This window comes from Pectinophora gossypiella, chromosome 18 (genome assembly GCF_024362695.1).
Source record: "Pectinophora gossypiella chromosome 18, ilPecGoss1.1, whole genome shotgun sequence".
NCBI lineage: Eukaryota > Metazoa > Arthropoda > Insecta > Lepidoptera > Gelechiidae > Pectinophora > Pectinophora gossypiella.
The window spans coordinates 12,059,175-12,085,306 of NC_065421.1; the positions used below are offsets into that span (position 1 = coordinate 12,059,175).

The 26,132-nt window shown below is 38.8% G+C and overlaps 1 protein-coding gene across 3 annotated transcripts; it reads right to left on the reverse strand.

The window, feature by feature from the left end:
• Window positions 1-1,970: 1,970 nt before the first annotated feature.
• Window positions 1,971-25,751, reverse strand: LOC126374857 (probable cleavage and polyadenylation specificity factor subunit 2). 3 transcript variants are annotated; one of them, XM_050021614.1, is made up of 14 exons: window positions 25,168-25,751; window positions 21,601-21,866; window positions 20,928-21,052; window positions 15,156-15,276; window positions 14,341-14,528; window positions 13,257-13,480; window positions 11,672-11,821; window positions 10,077-10,278; window positions 8,863-8,953; window positions 5,852-6,038; window positions 4,696-4,786; window positions 3,909-4,032; window positions 3,408-3,595; window positions 1,971-2,134 (listed from the first exon to the last, which is right to left on the reverse strand). In XM_050021614.1, the coding sequence occupies exons 1-14, from the start codon at window positions 25,314-25,316 to the stop codon at window positions 2,042-2,044; spliced, it is 2,199 nt and encodes a 732-aa protein (XP_049877571.1). In that variant the 5' UTR covers window positions 25,317-25,751; the 3' UTR covers window positions 1,971-2,041. The 3 variants fall into 3 exon arrangements, 1 of the variants encoding a protein (XP_049877571.1); XR_007567498.1 differs by lacking the exons at window positions 1,971-2,134; window positions 3,408-3,595; window positions 3,909-4,032; ... (7 more) ...; window positions 21,601-21,866; window positions 25,168-25,751 and adding an exon at window positions 16,011-19,141 and having other exon boundaries at window positions 14,515-14,528; XR_007567497.1 differs by lacking the exons at window positions 1,971-2,134; window positions 3,408-3,595; window positions 3,909-4,032; ... (8 more) ...; window positions 21,601-21,866; window positions 25,168-25,751 and adding an exon at window positions 15,936-19,043.
• Window positions 25,752-26,132: the final 381 nt, after the last annotated feature.

The window sequence follows — 26,132 nt, forward strand, 5'->3', positions numbered from 1 at the left end:
CACACTTAAAACTCTCACGCGCACCTTCACAAGGTTGCAGTACTTCTTTTGATTTATGCATTCCTGGTACTCGATTCTAATATTTTTCGTTTGTTGAAGCGTTGAAGCTTCACGATAAATAAAAATTAGGGTCCTTTCCAACAAATAGAGCAATAGCTAATTATTAATGGGCTTGCCACGTTCATCATATTCATCTTACGAATTCTTATCAAGAGTGGCTGCAATTGAAGGTTCACTTACTTGTGACCTCTGTCCAGCGAATTGAGCATATTACCTCGCTAGCCACAAGGGATCGACTCCCTAGTCATAGAATAAGGAATAATACTACGTCATGCTTCCAACGACTGTAGAGTTTCGGGGGATGGTAAAATACTTACTCGGCGAAATCGCTAGCTCTAACAAATGCAGGCAGGCGCTGCAGCCTAATTGGGAAAACATCTGACGTATTGGCACCCACAGTGTATATGAGGTTCATACTCCATCGATCAGACTCAAGTCATTACTAAGTAGTTCAAAGCAATAATCAAAATAACTAGAAAATGGTGCGTTATAATACTCCCATGCCTATTTTTTCTACAACAGCATAAAACATGAAACTTTCAGGTATTTCAGGCCTTAGGTGTATTTTCATAAGTACTTGCAATGCATCAACTACGGCAACTCGCACAAGGTGATCCCCTCCGTGTCGGATTTTACGACAGAACGTGTTTTCAATTTTTTGTTCGCTCAATCCAGCTAAAATTTCAATTCAACGCTTGAACGAACGAAAAATATTACAATCGAGTACCAGGAATGCATAAATCAAAAGAAGTGTTGCGATCTTGTGAAGGTGCGCGTGAGAGTTTTAAGTGTAACTGATTGATTTCGGATTTCTCCTTTACTCTTAGTTTGTTACCATATAATGCTATCTCCCTTTTATATGAAAGACAGAGAACGTGTTCATATTTATTCCTTTCTCTGTCTACGATTTGACAAAAGGACAGAAATATGGTACACAGCCTAGTGCGAAAGAGACGCAAAAGAAAAATTAGAAACTACCCACAAACAACATTGTCTGACGAAATATTACAAGCCTAACGTTCTCTTTTATGCTTAGTGTGTTTCCATAATGCTTTCCTACTTTAAGTGAGTGAATGGGAAAACGAATATATCTTTTCCTTTCTCTGTATACAAGTGATTAATTTGACAACAGGACAGAAAGATAGTAGTTTTTGGTGTCATCAGGTGGAAATGTTGTTTCAAAATAGAATTCCTTCATTTTAGAAAGGACGTAATAACATAATTAATCCCTTCGTCGAATTTAAACGTGACGCACATTTATTTATTTTTTTGTTAATGTTTATGCTTTTTTCTTCTGGTGTGTGAGATTAACCATTAGAGGCGGAAATTTCTCGCATCAAAAAAGCGTTTGAAACGATGAAATGTTTACATTTTAAATGAACATGATAGTATTAATAATGTTACTTCTTATTACCTACATATTTTTTTTAAATTGTCAGTTGGTCTGCTAATACTTTTTTGGTTAATTTGTTCGTAGGACAGGCAAAGGGAACATAGCGCATACAGCCAAGTCATACGTCAATATATATTTTAGAACAAAGGACAATCATTATTTTTGGATAATTTGAACAGAAAATTTGTAAAAAGTGAGACCATTGGATTTTATTCGACTCCACAATGAGAAAATGCGCACAATTTTCGATCAAATAAGTTTCATAAACGGCAACATTCCGCGGCGAGAACTCTTTGGTTTCTTAATCTGTGTTGCTCTATGATCACAATACATTGAATGGCTGTAAGATTAGTCTATCCATTGCCAATATTGCCATAAACTAAAAAAATACTGACTTACGAAAATGTGTGAAGTTCGTTCGTCGATTGAACGACAGAGAATCAATGAATGAATACCAGAAATGACAAAAAATAACGTACTTACCGTGATACTCAATGGAAGAGGTAAGAAAAACATGATCATTTAAAGGGATTTATTAAACATACACTTAAAACTTTATTTACAATACTTGAGTAGATATCAGTCACATTACACTATAGCGAATTGGTCGTATAACAGTTCCCTAACTTTGTAGTACTCTTCCGACAGTACGCCTTCTAACGCCACGCGGCCGTTGTCCAACTGAAACAAATATATTTTCAATAGCAAAGTAATTTCTAGTACACATATTAATGTTCCTATAATAGGAGTCCTAGTACGGCTTTGAAATATACTACACTCGCGTCAGACGGAGTACTGCGGGGCGGAAGGCAAGAGGGAAACCACTGCCCTATTTTTCCCTAAAAAAAGTAGCATGGAGAATGCTACACCGACAAGAGTGTGGCTCTTAAATTAGTGAAGATATTAATATTACATAGATAGATAAAACCTGTATTTAGTGGTTGTTTATTGCTGAATAATTGTTTTTTGGTATTTTTGTGTATAAGTTTGTATAGTGGCGCTCATCAATTTATTGTTCTATTTTGTTTTTGTTTTTAAATACGTACAGCCACGCCACTATTAGTAATAATTCACTAGGAACATTTTGCCACGAACTTGTTTATCGTATATTTTGACATGTTTCTCTCCCGCTTATTTTGTATGACACTAATGTCGTACATTTTGCCCTCTGGGAAGAAAGAGTGCTTTCTTCCTTTTTTGAAAAGAAAAAAATAAGAGAAAGATAAGGAGAAAATACACACTTAGAACACTTTTCTAGTAGATATAATATTAGAAAGGGTGTTAGCGACGCCGTAACGAATACTGAGGGGATCATTCTGACTTAACATTAAGTGGATTTTTCCATCGCAAAAGCATGGAATTGAAAAAAAAAAAACAAAAAAAAAGCTATGAATTTTGCGACAGAAAATTCCACTTGATTTCAACTCAGTATCATGGTCTGAATCATCCCCAAAGTATTCGTTACGGCATAGAATAAAGAATAATACTACGTATAGAACTCTCCGCTCCCCACCAGCGTCTGATCTAGGTTTACCTCACCCCCTTCAGTCTTACTTTATTTAGTCTTCACTCGTAAGTGCATCAGACGTCACACACACAGATGCGCGTGTACAGTCATGAGTAATATCATGTACCCACTTTAGAACCCTGTCGCACTATCATATTTGACATTTAAGGAGACTTAGGGTTTAATTTGTCAAAAAAGTTAATGTGACATGGTATCAAAGTGCCCATACGACGACGTCAATGTGTAGTGTAGGGTAAGGGGGGGAGGGGAGGGGGGAAGGATCCATTACCACCTGTATGAACAGTCATGAGCAATATAATGTACCCACTTTAGGACTATGTCGCACTAACATATTTGACATTTAGTGAGACTCACAGTTCAATTTGTCAAAATAGTGAATGTGACGTGGTACCAAAGTGTATACATATTAATGCTCGTGGCTCTCACCCGTCGTATGGCCAGCGTGCCGTTGCAGCACTCGAGCGCGCCGCCCGCGAACTCGGCGCTGAGCCCGAGCCGCGCCAGCGCGGCCCGCAGCTCGGACAGCCGCACCTGGTTCACGAACGACGCCGCGTGCGCCGCCTGCGCCGCGCCCTCCGCCGGCTCCAGCGCCATCACCACGTCTTGCGCGTCCTCTGCACACGGATAATACATAACATAACATCATCATCATCAGCCCATTAACGTCCCCACTGCTGGGTACAGGCCACCCCTCAACCAACCGGAGGGGGTATGGAGCATAATCCACCACGCTGCTCCAATGCGGCTTGGTGGAGGTGTTTTTAGTTTTTACGGCTAAAAGCCGGAAGCAACGGCTTAACGTGCCCTCCGAAGCACGGAATCATTTTACTTTTTCTTTTCTTTTTTTTTTACTTTTTAGCAGACGCAAATTTTTAATTGCCAACTGTTACTGTAAACTGTATTAATGAATGAGCCGGCGCAGCTCACCGCTAGTAGCGTCGCTCTCCCGCTGGTGCGCCCGAGGCGCCACGACGGCCGCCAGCCAGGCCAGCTCGGCGTCTCCGGCCGAGCGCCACGCCACGCCAGACATCAGGGCGTCTGTTAGCTTCACCTGCAACACCAAAACTACTATCAAACACGCGGAATATGACACAACATTCTTATCTTATGTAATGAAAGCTTTAGTAACACTTCTTCGACTTTTTGCTAATTACCAAGTTTGCAATTTCTATAGGTACTATACTCAACCCCATTGTACAATCACAAATTCAATAATGAACTTAAACAATTGTTCATTAATGTACGTTTAATCTAGATAAGAAAATGTAATCCTATCATCATCATCAGCCCATAAACGTCCCCACTGCTGGGGCACGGGCCTTCCCTATGGATGGATAGGGAGATCGGGATTTAAACCACCACGCGAGCCCAGTGCGGATTGGTGGTTATTAACGACTGCTAATGCAGCCGGGACCAACGGCTTAACGTGCCTTACGAAGCACGGAGGAGCTCGAGATGAAAACTTTTTTTGTGGTCACCCAAAAGGTTAAGTTTAAGTTACATATCATTAAAAATATATATTTTTATAATAATTATATGACCTAACACACTAACACAGTTGGCTCGACCATTATAGACGGCGATACGGTTCACCACCTATCACGTGGGTCTAACAAAAAGTGTGCGTGTGGGTACTTAGTTCATCTTGCGATGGCTGTACCTCTGACTACCCCATTGGGATATAGTCGCGAGCTCCTGTTCTGTAATTACGTACCTGGTAGATATGTGACTCCGTGGTAGCGTCGATAATGTCGCCGCGGCTCGGGATGTACATCTTCTCTATGCCTTCAGCCTCACAGTGCTTCCTGGAATTAAAGTGAAAAGAGAATAAGAATGAAGAACAATATCATTTATTTTATTTAAAATATTTAATATATATATATATATATAGGCTAAAATATATAAAGGCTTCTATGCTGTTCTGGGAGCAAATAAAAAACATAGAACACGTTCAGCTGCTTTTCTTCCCGGGCATGTCGTAAAAACCGACAGAGGGATTGTGTCCTCTAACATGATGGACTAATGTTATGGGCGATAGGCTGATCCCTTATCACCATAAGGTTCATCATATCCAGCTTAGGACTTCGTATCAACAGTGGCTGCAAGTTGTCTTTGATTACTTGTGGCTCTGCCCACCCCATTAGGGATTACGGGCGTGAGTTTATGTATGTATGTATATATAAAAAAAAAAAACAAAACAAAAGACCAATATTGAAATTAAGAGATCGAAAGAATTTCCTATGGACAAGCCGGCAAGCGGGTGCAAGTCTCGTCCGAGTCAGAATTTTTTTTCGATTTGTGGCGGCTAACCCAACCCAACTAGTTGGCCAGCTAGTTCCGCCCACATGCAACAGATGGCGCCACATTCAATAATGCAGTCTTGAAGCGGTCGTGAAACGTTGGATTGTCGATCCCTAGTCACACTATCAACTTGTGGCTAGCGGGGTGCTATGGTCAGTTCGGTACCCCGAAAACATCCTTTGGCGGCAGCACACCCTCGCCGTCAAAGATTGTTTTTTCCATCAATCTCATTCATACCCATCTAACACTTACGTGCGAAAGAGACAGCACGCTCGCTCGCTCGCACGCTCCCTCTTACTCTTTGGCGTCTTACGGCTATTTAGACTAAAGTAAGACCCAGAGAGTGTCATTTCGGTACGCTATACAGGGTGTTAGTGACATCGTAAAGAATACTCAGAGATGATTCAGACCATGATTCTGGGTTAATATCAAGTGGAATTTTCCGTCGCAAAATTCATGATTTAAATAGTTTTTTTTTCTAATTATATTCAATTCTATACTGAGGGTGTATAATTCAGATCATGATTCTGCCCATACGTACTTGTATAGTAATAGCAAGTTGGAGTTACCTCAGCGTGTCGAGCGCGCTGCCGCTGGCCCGTAGCGGCACCACGGCCCGCGGCTTGGCCTGCGCCACCACACGCAGAAGGGACTCCCCGTCACAGCGCCCCTCCAGCTCTATGTACTGGATATTCGCCTTCACGTGCACCAGCCGGGTCGAGGACACGCATTTACTTGGGATCTCTATCGGTTCCTCTGAAAATTTGAAAGGTTCAGTCTCTTCTTCTTGTATTGTGTGGGTTGTAAGGTGTATTACCAACCCTATCAACCCTGGTGTCAGGGTTACTATTGAGCCGCCAAAGGCCCCTGACATGGTTCATGTACCGACTACTTACTTACGTCAGTAAGTAGTAACCGGGACCAACAGCTTAACGTGCTTTCCGAAGCACGGATTATCTTACTTTCGGCCAATCAGGTGATCAGCCTGTAATGTCCTACCCAAACTAGGGATCACAAAGTGATTTTTGTGATATGTGCCCACCGGGAGTTGAACCCGGGACCTCCGGATCGTGAGCCCAACGCTCAAACCACTGGACGACGGAGGCCGTTTTGAAAGGTTCAAAGACTACAAAGCATGGATATCTTTTTATACATCCGAAATAAACTGTTATATTATTTGTTTGTTTCCATATCTCCGGCCTATAGAGTCCAGGACTTTTGGAAGGCGTGTAAAATGGGATACTTTTTTCTAAATGTCAAAATTGGCTCTTGTATGAGAATACAAAATTTGTGACGTCATCAATAAACATGGTCAAAAAGCGGGATGACGTCAGCTGGGCTAACCATGAAATGTTAGCTGTCTGTTTAGAGCACATCTGTGTCGCGGCGAGAAAGAGTCGCGTGCTTACGGTGTTAAGCCCGCTGGTTTTCTAATACCATGATTCACACCGTGTGCCGCGTAGGTGTGAGCGAGACAGATAGTCCCCACGCGCTCCGTATTCTTAATTAGCGGCCCAGATCCAGAGGGAGTGAGGTAATCTAGTTCCGCGCAGCGCTAGCTCACTCTAATCATGCAACGCTACACTATCTAAATATATAAAAGGAGAAACTGACTGACTGACATATCAACGCACAGACTAAACAGCTAAACATAGGCACTTGAAATTTGGAAGGGACGTAGCTTAGGTACCGTAGAGGTGAACTAAGAAAGGAATTCCCGGAATTCCCACGGGAACGGGAATTAGCGGGAAAATCCTTTTGTATGAAAAATCTAAACCGCTTAAGTTAGACGCTTGAAATTTGGTATCTTATTTAACTTAAAGCTTAGTTGCAACAGGATATTGCAAAATTCTCACGGAAACGGGAGTTAGCGGGGAAAAAAAATTTGTATGAAAAAATCGAAACCGCGTAAGATAAATGTTTTCAATATAGCATGCATGCATACTTTTGTATATATAAAGTTTAGTTACGGCTATTTAGCGGGAAGTAAAAATTGTATGAAAAAATCTAAATGCATAAGTTAGATGCTTGAAATTTGATATGCACTCCCACACACACAAAGATCTTTCTTTTATAACACGCCACGCGGACGAAGTCGCGGGCAAAAGCTAGTCTAGGGTATAATCTCGGAGTAGAAGAAAGAACCCTAAAGCGCATTTTGTATGAGAACAGCTGTCGCCGGTTCAACCCCACTCTCTTTTCCTACTACTACTCCTGCAAACAGATAACTACGCTAGCTCTACTGCTTCTCAAATTCCATAGCCACTTTACCCTGCACCTTTTAATGCACAAGATGACCTTTTAGGGTAGTATCAATAAACTAATCTCAGCTGAGACTGCCCTCAAGATCGTGCTCAAGTCTCTGTTTTTATGTAAGAACTGTCACATTGAAATGATCTCGAGGGCAGTCTCGAAGCTGAGATCAGTTTATTAATATCAGCTTTAATTTCGCGGAGTTCCGTTCGCCGTCAAGTTTGCACGCGAGTGGAATGCAAAGTTGAAGTATGAACTATTTTTTGCTGTAAATTTCCCTAAAAATAAATAAATAAAAATAAATAAATAAATACTTGTATGGCGCGCGTTTTGCGCTCACTTGGCCCTTCCAACCCCTTTCTTCTATTCCGTTGGCACAATAGCAATGGAGCGTTTGAGATAAATGTATGTCTATGAAACGTATAGTTATGGACAGTCATGAGCAATATAATGTACCCACTCTAGGACTCTGTCGCACTAACATATTTGACTTTTAGTGGGACTTACAGTTCAATTTGTCAAAAAAGTTAATGTGACATGGTACCAAAGTGTATACATATTAATGCTCGTGACCGGACACAATGGAATACTTATGAATCTAGCGAATTTTAGTTATCTAGTGAGCCTCTTTTTTGTTTTTTTGTTTATGCACAGGATGTACGAATAAGCTACGGAAGCTGCAAACTATTTGGCAGGATTATGGTACTATTAGGTTTCAATTAAAAACTCTGTTGTTCGCTAGCAAGTACCTTCGTTCCAGGAGCCGTCTGGGACAAAAACCAGAAATTCTTTAAATCATATTCAATTAAACAGATACTTTTTACGAAATGTCACAAATTCTATTGATTTTTTATGAAAATTCTGTCTGTATTTTATATACAGAGTGTTAATGACATCGTAACGCAAACTTTGAGGGATAACTGAGACCACGATTCTGAGTTGATACTGAAAATAATTAAAAAATACACAAAAATTTTCATAAATTTTCCGAATGAAAATTCCACTTGATATCAACTTATCAACGTGAATAGTGACATCGTAACGAATACTGAGAGGAATGATTCAGTTCATTATTCTGAGTTAATATCAAGTGGAATTTTTATTCGGAAAATTCATGAAATTTTTTGTGTTTTTTTAATTATTTTCAGTATCAAAGTATAGAATTGAAAATAAAGTAAAAAAAAAAAACCATTAATTTTGCGACGGAAAATTCCACATGATATTAACTCATAATCATGGTCTGACTCATCCCTCTCAGTATTCGTTACGATGTCACTAACACCCTGTATAGACTTATGACCCAGTGAAATAATCTATTCAGGCATACCTTCAGGCTCTTCCTTCGGTGGCGGTGCGGGAGGCACGTCCCGGATTTCACCCTCCGCGTCCACTATCTCGGCCAGTCTGTAGTCTTCAGGCTGAATTTAAATAAAATATGTTTTAAAAATAAATAAAAATAAAATCATTTTATTTCAGGCATGTAACCCATATTTATATTATTAAAATACAATGAAAAATTCCAAAAACAATAAAACTAAATAGTAAAATTAAATTAAGTTAAAACTAAATCAAATTAGAAAAATACTCAAATAAAGATGATATAATTATAATATTAAGTATGTATTCAGTCAGTCACAGGCTTAGCCTATTGCCCAACACACTTGCTCGTAAAGTGGCTCTTACTGCACCGCTTTTAGGTAAATAAATCACTCTATTAAAACTACGGTGATGTAATGTAACATTACCGCACTAGTGGTTTTCTCTTACAGTTTGTTTTGAATCCCTCCATACAGTTCAGATCAGAACGAAAATAAATAAACGAGTATGATTAAAATATGATAAATGAACATTTCATTTCTTAAACTATTCCTTTTTTGTTAACAAATGAACATTATAATAGATAATTTTTGAATAAATACATTAAACATAGTTTTAAGTTTACGCGGTTATTATCATAATTAAAACACAGTATAATAACTGGTTCTTACCGCGTTTAAAGCAGGGATATGAGACTCCCGGTATTTCGACACTATTGGAAGTGCCATGATCACGGGATGACCCCGTAAGAACCCGTTATTATGTGTTTTAAATACATTCTTCTTCTTATCGTTTCGATGGCATTCAAATTTTTTCAGCCCAGTAATTTCCTATATTTTTTTCGCTCGGCGCTATTGTTTCTCTCTCTATTCGTTCGCGTACTGCTAATTCAATCAGAGACAATAGAAAAATACGCACGAGTTCGTATTGGGCGCCAAACTCACTCCCTCTGTCTTATGGCCGTAAGCGGCTAAGTTGTAAGAGGGTGAGCGCGCGGACTGTGTTTCCACTTGCACTTACTGATACTACGTAAAGAACGGCAACTCTCCGCCCCCCACCAGCGGCTGAGCTAGGTTTACCTCACCCCCTCGAACTTACTTTAGTCTTCAATCGTACGAGCGGCAGACGTCACACACATAAATGACGATAACGTGACTGTATAGTGTCTGTAACGAGGTGTTTTGTATGAAGTGTCCAGGGTGTGGGTTGGCAAGCATGTGGTACCTTGATGATCTCCCCGTAGTCGTCGTGGCGGGGCCGCTCCTCGTGGAAGGGGTACATGGCGTGGTGCCGCTTGTTGGTCTTGAAGCAGCCGGCGTGCGCCCGCGCCGCGTTCCGCAGCGGGATGTCGTGGCGGCCCGTCACCACCCACATCTCCAGCGAGCCGTCCGAGTCCGAGTCTGACGAGATGCCGGCTGGGTCCTCCCTGGCAAACAATAATAATAATAAAAAATATATTTAGATAAAACCTTCGACACATATATACATTTACAACATTAAAATATATACACATTAATATTTAGTTATATAACGGCCACCGTGGTCCAGTGGTTCAGCGTTGAGCTCACGATCCGGACGTTCCGGGTTCGAATCCCGGTGGGGACATATCACAAAAATCACTTTGTGATCCCTAGTTTGGTTAGGACATTACATGATTGTCTAAAAAGTATGATGATCCGTGCTTTGGAAGGCACGTTAAGCCGTTGGTCCCGGTTAATACTTACTGATGTAAGTTATGTCAGGGGCCTTTGGCGGCTCAATAGTAACCCTGCCACCAGGGTTGATGAGGTTAGTAATTCACCTTACAACCCACACGATAGAAGAACCGTGGTATCTTCTGAAGCACAGATCACATTGCTTTCAGACAAACGGGTGATTAGCCTGCAATGTCCTAAACAAACTAGGGACCACAAAAACCCGTCACAAAGATCGACCTGCGGTCTTAACACCGTAAGCGCGCGACTCTTTCTCGCCTCGACATACGTCACCCGTCACTCTCACACAGTACTGCACAGAAAGAGACAGATGATCTCTGTCGCGGCGAGAAAGAGTCGCGCGCTTACGGTGCTAAGCCCGCAGCTAATAGTTAGAGCTACCCCGTCTAAAGTTTCGATCCCAACTCAAAAAGTGGTTAAAGGGAAAGCAGTTTCATAGCTTAAGTGAGTTTTTTAGTTTATAAATAGGTTTTTTTTCTTTTCTTTCTTTTTACCCACGACGGAACGGAGCAGGTATATGCGTTTAGGGTGAGAGATGTTTGTGTGTGCGTTTGTGCAAAGTAATGTTACTACTTATCTTCTAAACTATTGATCCGATTTTGATGCGGTTTTCATTTTATATAGATAAGTATTTTTGTTGTAAGTATTTAGGTCGTGTGGGTTTTGAGGAGCTCGGTGGCGCAGCGGTAAACGCGCTCGGTCTGCGATTGTTGAAGTTTAGCAACTTTCGCAAAGGCCGGTCATAGGATGGGTGACCACAAAAAAAAGTTTTCATCTCGAGCTCTTCCGTGCTTCGGAAGGCACGTTAAGCCGTTGGTCCCGGCTGCATTAGCAGTCGTTAATAACCACCAATCCGCACTGGGCCCGCGTGGTGGTTTAAGGCCCGATCTCCCTATCCATCCATAGGGAAGGCCCGTGCCCCAGCAGTGGGGACGTTAATGGGCTGGTGATGATGAAGTAGTTTTGTAATATTTTTCAGTACTTTATGTAAGTAGTTATTATTGTATGTCACAACATGACTAAATGTGCTGAGCGCTATAAGCTTTACTGCCATCGATATGCTTACCACATTTATAACAATAAATTTTCATTTCATTTACTCACTTGATCACGTTTGTCTGCTTCGTCTTGAGCTGCTGCATGAACTCCTCTAACTCGGCGCCCTCTAGTCGCATGCGTCGTTTCACCGTCAGCTCTATACTTCTGTCGCCACCCTTCTCTATCAGATCTCTGGCTAGTGTTCCCGGAGATGTTCTGGAATCAAATCACAGATTAATATATTATATATATAATAAATATATACAAATATATATATATATATATATATATATATATATATATATATATATATATATATATATATATATATATATATATATATATATATATATATTAATTAATAGGCTACTTGACAACTTATAGGTATATGGATATATACCCAAGAAATGCGTTTCGGAGGTATGTGACCTAACCTGTATTGGGCTGGTTTTCCCTTCTGGGTTCGAAGGTCAGACAGGTAGTCTCTCTCTCTCTCTCTCTATTTAAGAGCTGCGCTCTTGTCGGAAAAATACATTACATTATAGAAGGAAAAATTGAAGGGAAGAGAGGAAGGGGTAGACCTAGGATAACATTTATGAAACAAATAAAAGAGAAGGTGCAGGTCGTGTCGTATCGGGAGGTGAAGGTTTTGGCGGGAAGAAGAGAGGAATGGCGGTTACTCCACCGACAAGACAGGTAGTCACTTATGTAAAAAAATCGGAGCTGTCAAATCTTCAGGTTAGGTTAGCGGACCCGTGAAAAACGGGATAACGCTAGGGATATGGATTTGTAGTTTCTGAGGAATGATAAACATACATACATACTTGTGCAATTTAGCACACGGATATTATGCAATAGGCTACTTGACAACCTAGACTAGAGACTAGAGAAATGAGTAACCTTTTTACGAAACGACAAAACGAAAATTTTTTTTGAGGTTAGTATGGCAATACTGGACAGTATTCGTTGTGACGTCATAAACAAAAGCTATCAAATGTCGCACTCATTGTATTTTTTTTTATTTTGTTTATTAGGTCAACAAACAACATAAACATAAAACAAAAACATATAACACATAACAGAATTATAGTATACAGAGTACAGGGGGGTTAAAAAGGCCACATCGAAGCAATTCATCTAAGAAAGCAATATTGCTATTTGACATTTGCGCATACAAAACTAAGTGCGCAATGCAAACAAATGCTTTCTTAGATGAATTGCTTCGATGTGGCCATTTTAATAAGTTTTAAAAAGTTTTCATCTCGAGCTCCTCCGTGCTTCGGAAGGCACGTTAAGCCGTTGGTCCCGGCTGCATTAGCAGTCGTTAATAACCACCAATCCGCACTGGGCCCGCGTGGGGCCGATCTCCCTATCCATCCATAGGGAAGGCCCGTGCCCCTGCAGTGGGGACGTTAATAGGCTGGTGATGATGATGATGATGGCCATTTTAACCCCCCTGACCTAATCTAATATCCACAATAGTGCATACAACATAACTAAATTTTAATAACAACAATTATGGTGAAAAACGACTAGGTAAGTACTTCAATGTTATACTAAAGTATCAAAAATGGATGGACACAAAATTTATGAATGGTGACCTACTCGTAAATAAAAAAAGAAAATAAGTTGAAATAGAACCCTCGCCTACCTGGCAGTCAAGACGATGGAGTTCTGCGGGTGTGGAGCCCACAGCAGGAACAGATCCCTTGCGAAGCCTGCCTCCAGGTCGGGGAAGGACGCCAGCACCACCTTGGGCCCCTGAGTGCGCGTCACCTCGCCCACGGAGTGGCACAGCTGCAGGTGGCGCAGCGCGAAAGGGTTGGAGCGCGCGCCCTCGAACGCGCGGGTCAGTTTGTCGCTCATCCATTCGATCTGAGGACATGAGAAATTGTAAGTTAATAAGAGTAATTTTTTAGTCGGACGGGACTTGAACCTTGGACAGGAGGAGAACCCGGTTGTGTAATGGTTAACACACTCGTTTCGGCTTGACAAGAGCTGCGCATTTAGATCAGATTTTTTCGATTCAATTTTCTCTTTGAGTTTCCCTGAGTACGGATGAGGGCTATAAAATCAAAAATCCTATATGTTGATAGTTGAATAGCCAGACCCGTCGTTAGATGGTCAGATGAACTAAAGAAAAGAGCTGGCTCACTACCAGCGAAAGGTGGAAAGCGCTATAGCACGCCTTTGTGTCGAATGGACAAGCTCAATCTTTCTGATAGCCTCCGTGGTCTAGTGATTAGAGCGTCGGGCTAACGGTCTGGAGGTTCGGGTGCGATTCTCGATGGGGACATTGTCGAAATCACTTTGTTCGGTAAGGACATTGCAGGCTTGAATCACCTGAATGCCCGAAAAAGTAAGATGATTCCGTGCTTCGGAAGGCACGTTAAGCCGTTGGTCCCGGCTATTAGCCGTAAAAACATCTCCACCCACCCGCAGTGGAGCGTGGAATATGTTCCATACCGCCCTCCAGTTGATTGAGGGGAGACCTGTGCCCAGCAGTAGGACGTATATAGGCTGTTTATGCTGACCCCCAGGTAAGCGGTATGTATATAAAACATGTCCCTGCATATAAAAAAAGGTAAAGGATATTGAACAGCAGTAGTACGAGTCCAGAATCCTTGTTCGGCCAGAGTTGGTCCAACATGTGGGCCAACGCCAACACTGCTGGCAGTGTCTGTGCAATGCTAAAATTAAGAAACCCTATTCCTTTTATAATGACAACAGCTTACCTGTGATTTGGCAAACTCCACAACGTTATAGCTGACATTGGACAGTAGCAGTAAAGAATACGCCACGAGTCCAGAATCCTTGTTTCGCCAGAGTTGGTCCAACATGTGGGCCAACTCCAGCACTCTGCCGGCAGTGTCTGTGCAGACCAGCACGCAGCCACCTCCTCGGAGAGTACTGAGGATTGTTGCTGGAAAGAAAGTTATATCCAGCTGAAGAATCTGTTACAATTACTGAGGGTTAAAAATGTCACATTAGAGCAATTCATTTAAAAAAACAATTTGCCAACTTGACAAAAAAAAGCGTTCTCTTGAGCTTGAGCAAATTAAAAAGTTATAATTGCGTTGTGTACTAGATTCAAGATAAATTATGAATTTCTGATTACTAAATAAAGACAGATCTCAAACTAACAAAAAACTAATATTTTTTCTATCTAACTTAAGAATTTTAACTACTAATGAATTTTAATCAAGAAGAACTTAGTAATAAGCCGACATTTTCTCACGTTTTTCTATGACGTCAAATGTGCTTTATCATACAAATTCCATAGGAATTAACTAGCCTATTAGATAGGGTTTTATAAGCATACTTCTTCTGTGGTTCTTGTAACATTGACGAACGACCTCACCTATCGTGATCTCAGGCATATTCCGCACACTCTATACAAAAAATTAATTATACGACCCAGAGGGGGTGAGGTAGCCACCAGATACGAAATGGTGCGGGACGGAGAGTTACCGTTCTATACGTAGTATTATTCTTTATTCTATGCCTTAGGGTTATTATCGTGGCTGATAAAAATCAGAACAATACTCACTCATAAGTTTCTCGTCTCTAAGCCTCCGTCTTTGCTGCACGTAGTCAGCATTCATAGCTCCCAGCAACATCAGTGAGGGTCTCATGAGTCTATCTATTTCACACCCGTTTAGATGGCGTTCCTGCAAAGTGACGTCAGAATTGATTAGTTTCCTTGGTCAAAGATAAATTATGGAATTCTGATTACTAAATAAAAGATCTAAAAGTGTCAAAAAACTTTTCTGAATTTTAATCAAGAAAAACACAATAATAAGTGCGACATTTTGTCACGTTTCTTTATGACGTCACAGGTTGCTTCATATTCAAATTCAAATTCAAAAATATCTTTATTCAGTAGGTAACATAGTTACACTTTGAATCGTCAATTTTACATAACGAACGTCTCATCCGCCTAAAACTACTGCAGCTTCTCACAACCTGTATAGCCGGGGAAAAGAAGCTGCAAGAAAAACCTCGGCAAAGGGCCCTAGATGTTCTTTAAAAAAATAAAAATAAACATAAAATATTGGTATACAATTGAGTAATTTAGCTGCCTAATATCAGTTCTCAGACATACAAATTCTATAGTAATTTCGTGTTTTGATGTTTAGTAAAAAGTAACTGATTTGACTTTGTTATAGATTATGCAAAGTAAGAAATTGAAGCTAATTTTACGTTATGTATGTAACTTAGATCGAAGAGAGGAATTAGATGAATGAGGACTCAGAAATACTCCAAATCGCGTCGAATATTAGGTTCAAAGATTCTTTATTCTCATTAAGACATGAAATAAGTCACTTACATGAGAACAGATTACAATAAAATAAATACTAATGTTCGCTCGTACAGAAAATTCACAGTTAACTTCACAACTCACCACACTTAATTTATTTCACATTAAATTAAATTACATTCCCATCACGATCCCTCCAAAAACAAGTTATGGTTGATATTTAATTATAATATATTGAGCTAATTTACGTTTAAAATCATTTAATGATTCGATATTTTTTATATGTGAAGGTAAGTTGTTAAAAAGTTGTGCGCCCTCGTAAGTTATCATCCGTTTGCCATAGTTTGTCCGGATTTTAGGTAGAATGACGTAGCTAGCCCGTCTTGTGGAGCGTTTAGACACTTGTTTGTTTTGGGTAAGTGAAAGTGATGTGTGGATTGTTTTACATAGTATTTTTCTTATGAGGATACATGTGCAGTGGGTGTATAACTGTTTTAAATTCATTAGGTTAGTTTGTGTGTATATAGTAGTTGTTGGTGTTAAGTAGTGATAGTGAAATAACATTTTTATTAATTTGTTTTGGATGACCTGCAAGTCAGAGAGACTGGTTTTGCTTGCAGTACCCCATATTTCAATGAGATATAACAGGTGTGATTTAACTAATGAGTTATAAATGGTCATCCGCACTTTTCGGGGTAGGCAGCGTACTATGCCACGCAAAGAACCCATTAGTGACGACAGCTTTTTTTTGAGGTAGTCAATGTGTAGCTTCCATGTTAGCTGACTATCAATATGAAGTCCTAAGTACTTTTCACCGCGTTTCTCTTGTATTGGATCGTTATTAATAGTTAAGGGTGGATATGTAGGTACGGGCTTGTTTTTCGCTTTAAATATAACATATGACGTTTTAGAGATGTTGATAGTTAACAAGTTTGATTGCAACCAATAGTAGAGAGTGTCCAAATCCTTTTGTGCTGAATTAATAATATCACGTATAGACGAACCAAAGTAGAATAGGCACGTATCATCAGCATATAGAGTGATGTGTCCCTGTAATCCTAAATCAGTGACATCATTGATATAGACCGAAAATAACAGAGGGCCTAAGATCGAACCTTGTGGGACCCCAAAAGATATAGGACGAGGTTCACTTACATGTTCGTTGATTTTTACTATTTGCTGCCTATTCTTGAAGTAAGACTCAAACATTTTTAGCGCAGTACCTTTTATCCCAGTTAGGCTAAGTTTTTGTATAAGTTTGTTATGACTCACAGTGTCGAACGCTTTTTTTAGGTCGATAAAGATTCCCAAAACTATTTTCTTACCGTCGATGTTTTGTCTAATCTTGGTGATTAAATCTACGGTCGCGGCTAGGGTATTGCTTTTAGACCTGAAGCCAAATTGTCGTTCTGTTATGTAATTGATCTTAGTTAAGAAGGTTTCCAAGCGTTCGTGAAGAATATATTCAAGAATTTTTGAGAGTATTGGGAGAATTGAGATCGGCCTATAATTGCCTGGGTCGGTTTTTATGCCAGATTTGTAGATAGGAGAGACTTTTGCGATTTTAAGTGAATCGGGAAATTCTCCCCGTATAAGAGCTGCATTAATGCATTTAGTTAACTCTGGGACTATCAAAGTTTTCAAACATTTGATGGCTTTAGTACTTATGCCATCTAAGCCATTACTTGAATTAGGGTCTAAGTTATCTATTATTTTTGATACTTCACTATCAGTAGTAGGTATAAAGTCTGTTAGTAGATTTGTGCAGTTTTTGAAACTATGTTGTGATGCTGTAGTATCGATGTTGTGAAAATGGGACGGGATTTTTTTAGCTAATAATGACCCTATAGATGAAAAGTAGTCATTGAAAGTATTGCAAATCAAAAGGGGGTCTATAATATCTTTTGAGTCATGTATGAGCCTAGGGAGAGCACAGCTAGTTTTGACTTTGTTGTTAGAGAGATCGTTAATAAGATTCCACATCTTCTTGGGTTTGGTGCTGCATTTCTTGAACTGGTTGTAATAATAGGAGTCTTTTGCCTCTTTGATCAGATGGGCTACTGCGTGTTTCTCTGTCTTGAATTGGTTTTCTAGAGCATCATTATCAGGGTGTTCTTGAAGTTTAGCCCATAGCTCGTTCCTCCGATTGATTCCATTGATAATATCTCGCTGCACCCAGTCTTTTTGTGGTAAGTTTAAAATTTTCGTTTTTGTTATTAAACTATGATCGATTTGTTTTTTAAGTTTTCGTTCAAATATTTCAAAGTTATCGTTTTCCTCTGCTTTAGCATTTTCAGCCTCTTGATAGAGTTGTTCGTAATTTAGCGCTTTATAACTAACGCGTTGTTTGCGAGGCGGTTTGTATTTCTTAAGCGCGAGGTGGATTTGTCTGTGGTCGGAAAATGAGGTTTCAATCAGTGCCATGTGGTAGTTGTCGTTCTTCAAACTGGTATTGACATGATCTAATATTGATTTCCTTGTGGTATCACTCCTTGTGTAGTATTTTTTATTGTTTTTATTCAATATTTTGCAACCTGCTGCATTTAGGCAATTTATATAGCTTTGTTTCTGCTTGGTTCTTGTTAAAAGATCAATATTAAAATCTCCGAAAAGAAGAATTCGTTTCCTTTGGTGCAGTTGTGCCTCAAGAGTGTAAATGAATTTTTCAAAATTTGTGTCACCAGGATTATAAATAAGACCAATGTTGAGTGAATACTTCTCAAGTTTCAGCCATAAGTAATTATTTTCTCCATCGTAAGTAGACTCTAACAAACTATGTTTCAAGTCATTGTGGACGAATGCCGACACTCCACCACCTGTCCTATCGTCGCGACAATTGCAGTAATGGGTATAATTTGGCAGGCGGAATCTTTGCGCATGTTCTTCGGATTTTATCCAGGACTCGGTCAGTAATATTATATGCGTTGTGGTTGAGATGGATCTTAGTATACATTTAAGCTCATCAAACTTGTTACAGATGCTCCGTGCATTTAAATATAAAAAGTTAAGACAAGATTTTGTGGGATGTAGGTCTGCGTAGTTACTAATTATCTGGTATGTTGTACTATTATTGGTAGGGTCATTATTACTTATTAGTTTTTTTGAGTAGTATTTACGATTCTCGGTATGCCCTTTATGTATTTTATAGTAAGGTCCTTTTCGCCATCGTTTTGTCTCCGAGTTAGCTCAGATTTTAGATCTTGTAATTGTTTGCGCTGATTGGGTGTTTCATCGGAGTACATTTTCATGCTATCGGGTAACTTATCCTTGTTTCGTAAGAGCTGTTTGGCGAATTCAGGTTTTTCGAAACAAATCTTTACCCTGCGGTTCTTAGTTGGGCTATATTTCCCGATACGGAAGATATCAGTCGGCTCCGGTACGTCTTTAAAGTTGTTGTTGATAATGCGAAGTACATCTGTTTTGTCCTTTGATAACCGCTCTTCATGGTTGTATGAAGTCTGCTCAGGGATTCCCGCCAAAATTATATTTTTCTGTCGGCTGGTACGATCCTGTATTTCTTGCAGTATTTCCTCCATGGGCTGTGGTTCAGATCCAACTTGATATTTTGCAGCTGACACAGATGTCTGGAGATGATTAAGGTCTGAAGAGACTAGGTTTAGCTTTTCTTCACCCGAGCGAACCTTGCTTTCAAGTTGAGATACATTTCTTTCAATTAGCTTTTGATTGACCGATAGGCTGGAGACTGATGACTTAATATCATTTATTTGTGATTTGACATCCATCATACTTTGATTCATCGTGTTCATAGCTTGTTCATGGGACAATTTCATGCTAGCAACTTCGTTTTTTAAATCTTGAATATTTTCGTGTATTTCCTTTGAAGTAATTTCATTTGATTCAATTAGCTTTTCAAGTAAAGAAGCGATGCCTGACATCTCTTCACGTAGCATCTTGGATTCGTAGGTGCAGTTACATCCATGGTCTTCAGGTTGCTTCCTTTTTCGAATAGTGATTTGAGGATCCGTGATCTCTTTTTGAAATCTAGATAGGTCTGGTTGAGATTGAGACCCCGCTCCAGGGGGCGAACGTAGTGGATTATTCATATTTATCGTTTAGTCAAGTAACTTGCACGGTCTAAACGCGGCACCTTACCGAAACAATGACCGCTGCGGTCAGTCTTGCTGAGACGGAAATTATGCAGTCTTCTCGTTCTTACGTAGAAGCGTGTGGCGCCCTCGTGCGGCACGTTCCCGTTAATTCCACTCGCTTGCAGCTTCAGAAAGATTTTAAGTGCACTCTTGAACTTGATAAAAAAATTAACTCAATCTATACCAACTTAAAGTGACTTTTACAATCAATACTTTTTAAGTAAAATTGATTAAACCTAAAACACGTCTGCTCTGTACGACGACCACTAGAAAAGGCCTAGGAAAAGGCGAATATTCATAGGTTTAAGGTTTGAAATTCCACCTTTTGCATGTATTTCACAGTCTATATCAGGGTTTGTCCAACTATGAGAAGAAGAAAGAGTTTGGAAGGGCACAGTGAGCGCGAAACGCGCGCCATACAAGTATGAGCAAATAGCTATATTTCATCTTTGCATTCACTTTGTCCACAAACTTTACCATGCTTGGAGCTCCGCAATAGTATATTAAAAGGTCGACTTGTGCATTATAACCTGCAGGGCAAAAAGTCAAATAAACTCTCACGCAAGGAGATCCCTCCTTATCATCATCATCATCAGCCCATTAACGTCCCCACTGCTGGGGCACGGGCCTTCCCTATGGATGGATAAGGAGATCGGGCCTTAAACCACCACGCGGGCCCAGTGCGGATTGGTGGTTATTAACGACTGCTAATGCAGCCGGGACCAACGGCTTAACGTGCCTTCCGAAACACGGAGGAGCTCGAGATGAAAACTTTTTTTTTGTGTTCACCCATCCTATGATCGGCCTTTGCGAAAGTTGCTTAACTTCAACAATCGCAGACCGAGCGCGTTTACCGCTGCGCCACCGAGCTCCAAACTTGAAAGCTAATAAACTTAGTATGATTGGCTATTCATCAAAATGATGCATTTATTTATCAATCATGGTATGGTACCTTTTTGTGGTTAAAATCTGGAGCATACACAATATCTTCCTCTCCTGGCGCCGCGATACGCCACACAGTGCCACCGAGAGAGTGGCCTGCTGGCAGTGGCGTGATGCGGAGCCCCAAGCCTTTGCCTGAAAATGGGTACAGAATTATTCATATAAGTATTTAATTTTACGACTTTTATATTGTACTGACCTTTTTTAGGATATTAATTAAAGTATATTTACTTATTTAGTAGTAACTTATTTTTTAAAATATAAAAATAATAGCCACCACAGACTTCATCAAAAATTTTTGATTTTTTTAAATTAGAATAATGCAATGCAATCAAACAGTCATTCATTCTGACAATCTAATACTGCATAACAAAGAACTTAAATTATCTTTAAACAACTTCAAATAAAAATTATAGAACACATCTATATTTTTAATTTATGTACATGTAACTAATTCAGCTCCTTGTCTTCCCTGATATGTCGTAAAATCCGACACAGTGATTGGTCATTTCTAACATGATGGACTATAGACTGATGTTGACCCTTGTCACCATAAGGTTCAACGTACCTTACACCTTAAATTTAGTATCAAAAAATGCAGCAAGTTATCTTCAATTACTTGTGGCTCTGCCCACCCCATTAGGGATGGGCGTGAATTTATGTATGTATATATGTTAAATTACCTTTCATGTCAATGCTTTGGTTGTATTTCAGCTGAATAATCTTATCAAATGCAGCATCTACATCATCCAACGTAAAGAGGTCAAATTCTTCTACATTCTTATGTGATTGGTATAAATCGTACATGAACATCTGTCCCATCTTATAGACAGGCAGGGTAGCATAGATGGGGCAGTTGAGACCGAGTTTGCCCACTGCATACGGTAGCGCTCCAAGGTGAAGTGGGTCCGAATGTGAGATTAGTACTGCGTCAATTGTGTTCACATGTCTGTAAAAAAATAAGTTTCAACATAAAAAAAGTCCTTTAACTCACAATATGGGTGCTTTCACAAAAATAGGGCAACTCTATTTCCGCAGCACATTTCACTTGAAATAATTAATAATTATTTACTACCAAAATTGTTAAATAACAGTTCACAATGTGTTTTATTTATCTCTCAAATTATGTTACAAGTGATATTATATTATATTTTAAAATCGGTTATATGGACCCCAAATGTCAGTCCCTAGGCATGTCCGACCTACGAAATTTTGTGCTTAGGTATCCATATTTAACAACATTATTAAGTTTATACTTATTTTAATTATTACTTTTTAAAATGTATAAGTACTCGAAGCTAATTATGTCAATATTTTGTAATTTAAATAAACAATAATTATTTTTCCTCAAATGAGTTTAGTGTCCTCAACTTTATTTGTCAGGCCCTAGCCACTTACGAATTTTAAAATTTCGCGACATAATTTTAACGAACGTTGAATAATACTAGTGAATTTTAAAGTATTACATGAAGTTATCCGCAGACAACACTCGTTTTGCGGTGGACATTTTTTAAATCAGTGCAAACCCGGCAGTTCGTGGCTCATCACGTGTTGGATCCAGTCACTTGGTCAGTCCCTAGGTAAGTAATTTTATTGTTAATTAATATGAAATTATTATAAATTAATCAATATTTACAAATAACATATAGGTTTCGTTCGGTAAATCATATTAGACTTCATAGTATTGTTTGCAACAGAATTTTATGTTTAATTTTAGTCCGAATCGTCAGTCCCTAGCCCATCAGGCCCTAGCTCTTGAAGGTGCTAGGGACTGATGCGAGTGGTTAGGGACTGACGTTTATTATTATAATAACAGTACTACAACGAAATATATTGTTTAATCCTTATATAATATTCACAATTATTGGTGAAATTTAATAAATTGTTGTTATCTATTTTATAGCAATATGCCGCCTTAAAAGAAACCAAAATTATCCAAAGAAATAGCCATTAAAAAAATCAGCTGCTGCAAAAGCTCGTTTAGAGAAAATTAAAAGTGATCCAGTTTAATTAGCGCAGCACAAAGAGAAAGAAAGACTAAAGTATTTAAAAAAGAAGGAGAAGGGTCAACGAAAGTTTGTCCAGGATATGACCTCACGTGCACATAGGAAAATAAAAAAGAAGTGGAAGAAGTACTCATCTGATTATAGAAAGAACCTAAAACTTCAAAAAGTGATAATTTTGTTGTTGAAAATACCCCACCTTCATCTGACGATGAATTTATCAGAGAACCTGTAGCTCCAGAACTGCTGATCTACAATGAAAATGTAAATGACGACCTTAGACAAGTTGAAGCTAAAAGAAGAAGCCTAATTCAACAGAAGAAAAGAAATAAACTTTTGCAGAAAAAATGACAAATAATTGCTAATTTAAAAAAGAAGCTTAACACTCAACTGAAGAAATATAGTAGACTGAAGAAAAAAAATAAGAAATCGAAGAATTTGCTCACACCTAAAAGTAAAATTGAACAACTAGCAGAAGATCCTAATCAAAGAAGAGAAATTGTGAAAAAGGCGTTGTTTCGCGAAGTGAGAGATTCAGAATTTGCCTTTCAACTGTTTTAAGACAGTAGTTAAACAAAAACTTTACAAAAAAGGTTATTATAAAGTTAGTGATTATTTAGAAGATATGAATGCATGGGATTAACTGTCTGAGAACTGATATTAGGCAGCTAAATTACTCAATTGTATACCAATATTTTATGTTTTATGTTTATTTTTATTTTTTTAAAGAACGTCTAGGGCCCTGTGCCGAGGTTTTTCTTGCAGCTTCTTTTCCCCGGCTATACAGGTTGTGAGAAGCTGCAGTAGTTTTAGGCGGATGAGACGTTCGTTATGTAAAATTGACGATTCAAAGTGTAACTATGTTACCTATGTGGTATTTTTGAATTTTAATTTGAAAGTGTTGGAAGCACAAATTACGGAAAATATTTCAAAAGCTAAAACTCATCAAGAGAAGTCAAATTTCAAACAGCTTTTGTCGGGCCCAAATGTTGAAAAATATAAACTTTGGCGATACAGTTCCAGCTCTTTAACACATAAAAAGTTTCGACCCCATATTCCTAAAAATAATAATAATAATAAAAAAGAACTTGAAAGATAAGAGAAACAGAGTTACTATAGGAAAGAAGTATTAAATATTCATTATTTTTGTTACTTATAAGATTGTCTTAATACTCATAGAACTAAAATAATTAAGTGATTAACATATAAGCCTAACGTGTTGAGTGTAAGAATTTGATTTGAAGAAATTCATAATTATATGACTGATAATTATAAAAAACAAGCAAAGCAATATTGTGATTTTACAAATATTCGTAAGAAATAAATATAATACTACATATACAACTTAATTAATTACAATATCACTATTGTTCATCAGTCCCTAACTATACCTATCAGTCCCTAGATGCCTAAATTTGCAAAACTCTAAAAATCTCCTAAAATAAGACATAAAGTGGCTGGCCCTTTTAGATAAGACACAATTAATTGATCGCCTATCATGTACACTAACAGGGAATCCAATAACAAATAAAATATAATTAAGACAAATTACATCCAAAAATGGCCCGTTTTTTGTGAAAGCACCCATATCAGACATTGAAAGTCAACATTTCTCGAATTGAAAGATAGGTGGATAAAATACTTTAATGAGCACAATGGACACAAAATACAGAGATAAGGACAACATATTATTATACAGAAAAGCACAACAGGCAGCCTTATTGCTTATGCAGCAATTGAAAGCCGTTGGTTCCGGTTACTAACCAACGGCCCAATATTTATTACTTCTTACATATCACGGGCCTTTGCCAGCTCATAATAACACCACCACAATGTCTGACACCAGCGGGGCAAACAAATGTCAAGTAGCAATATTGCGAATTGCTCCAGTGGCCTTTTTAACCCTCCCAGGTTTGGTATTCCACCTCATAATCCACACAATAAAAGAAGATTGAAAATCCAGATTCTTTTATTCTATCCTATAATCTACGACCATTTCAGAACATGTTATGGCTGAGGAGAAGGAACGACGTATTATTTGGCCAAAAACAAAGAATATTTTCTTTATAATAAAAATGTTGGGTAGTCAGATGTTTGACTTTCCTAATGTGTACTAACATAATTTAATACTACATAGTATAAAAGGAAGCATATTCTATGTTGTTTTGCCTAATCTCGATCACAAATAACGAATATTTTCGGAAAGGTAACCATTTCTATAGCAAGAAACATAACCTCAAAACCGACCTTTTCAGTTCTTTTATGAAGTCCATATCGAACTTCTCGTCCCATCCACAGTCTAGAAGGATCTTAAACTCGTCCACCTGGAGCACGTAGCATGGAGGGGTCTCATCTCCCACCCCTGAGAGACAGTGTACCTTTATAATCGAAGTCATTTTACACCGGTCTAATTGACCAACTTTTCACTCTAAACAAAACGATTTTTACATTAATTTTGTCTTTCACATCATATCTTGGCTAATAAGAAGCATAAATTGATCAATTTGAAGAAAAATATTACAAAATATCGTGAAAACAAAAGTTTACGCGGCACCACAGTTTTTTTTTTTTTGTTTTAGTTTTCCCCGAAGGGTAAGGCAAAGGGAACTATGCCCATACAGCCATGTCTGACGTATTTTTTTTCTTGATGATTAATGAAATGATGAAAGGTGATGATGATGAAACCTAAGCCCCCACCCTCGGAGTAGACTCTTACTCCGAACCCCAAACGAATTAACTCAAAAGTCCGCATAAACTTTTGAGTTATGAAGCGGCTTCCCGGCACGAAGCGAAAATAGGCAGATACACTTTGTTTATTGAATACTCCAATATAATAACACTCGCGAATGTCTTCCGACTAACTTAATGCGATCATTAACCACAAAACACCACTTCGTATTAATTATTTAGATTACTCAATGAAGAAAGCAACTGTCCCGTTCCCGTTTCCCGCCGAAAAGCGCGGCACCACAGTACCGCAAACGTTATGAAGTTGCGTTTTGTTAATGCTGCAAAAAGTCAATTAAATTTTCAACAACTAAGTGTAGCGTTTGGTTAACTCACCAAAAAAATAATTGGTAGTTTTTACCCGACTGCGGCGAAACAAAAAGGAAGGGTATGTGTTATTTGTATACCTATGATGATTAATGGACACTTTTGTTTATGTTGAAAGGCCAAGGGTGAAAGAAGAAATCAATAATATTCGGACAAGG

Bases quoted from the DNA above. Each gene is read 5' to 3' on its own strand.
- LOC126374857 (XM_050021614.1), bottom strand. From the start codon at position 25,316: ATGACTTCGATTATAAAGGTACACTGTCTCTCAGGGGTGGGAGATGAG. The intron at 15,277-20,927 runs GTACCATACCAT...GTCACTTTGCAG, and splicing joins CAGATTTTAACCACAAAAAG to GAACGCCATCTAAACGGGTG. The intron at 6,039-8,862 runs GTATGCCTGAAT...TCAAATTTTCAG, and splicing joins ACCGAAGGAAGAGCCTGAAG to AGGAACCGATAGAGATCCCA.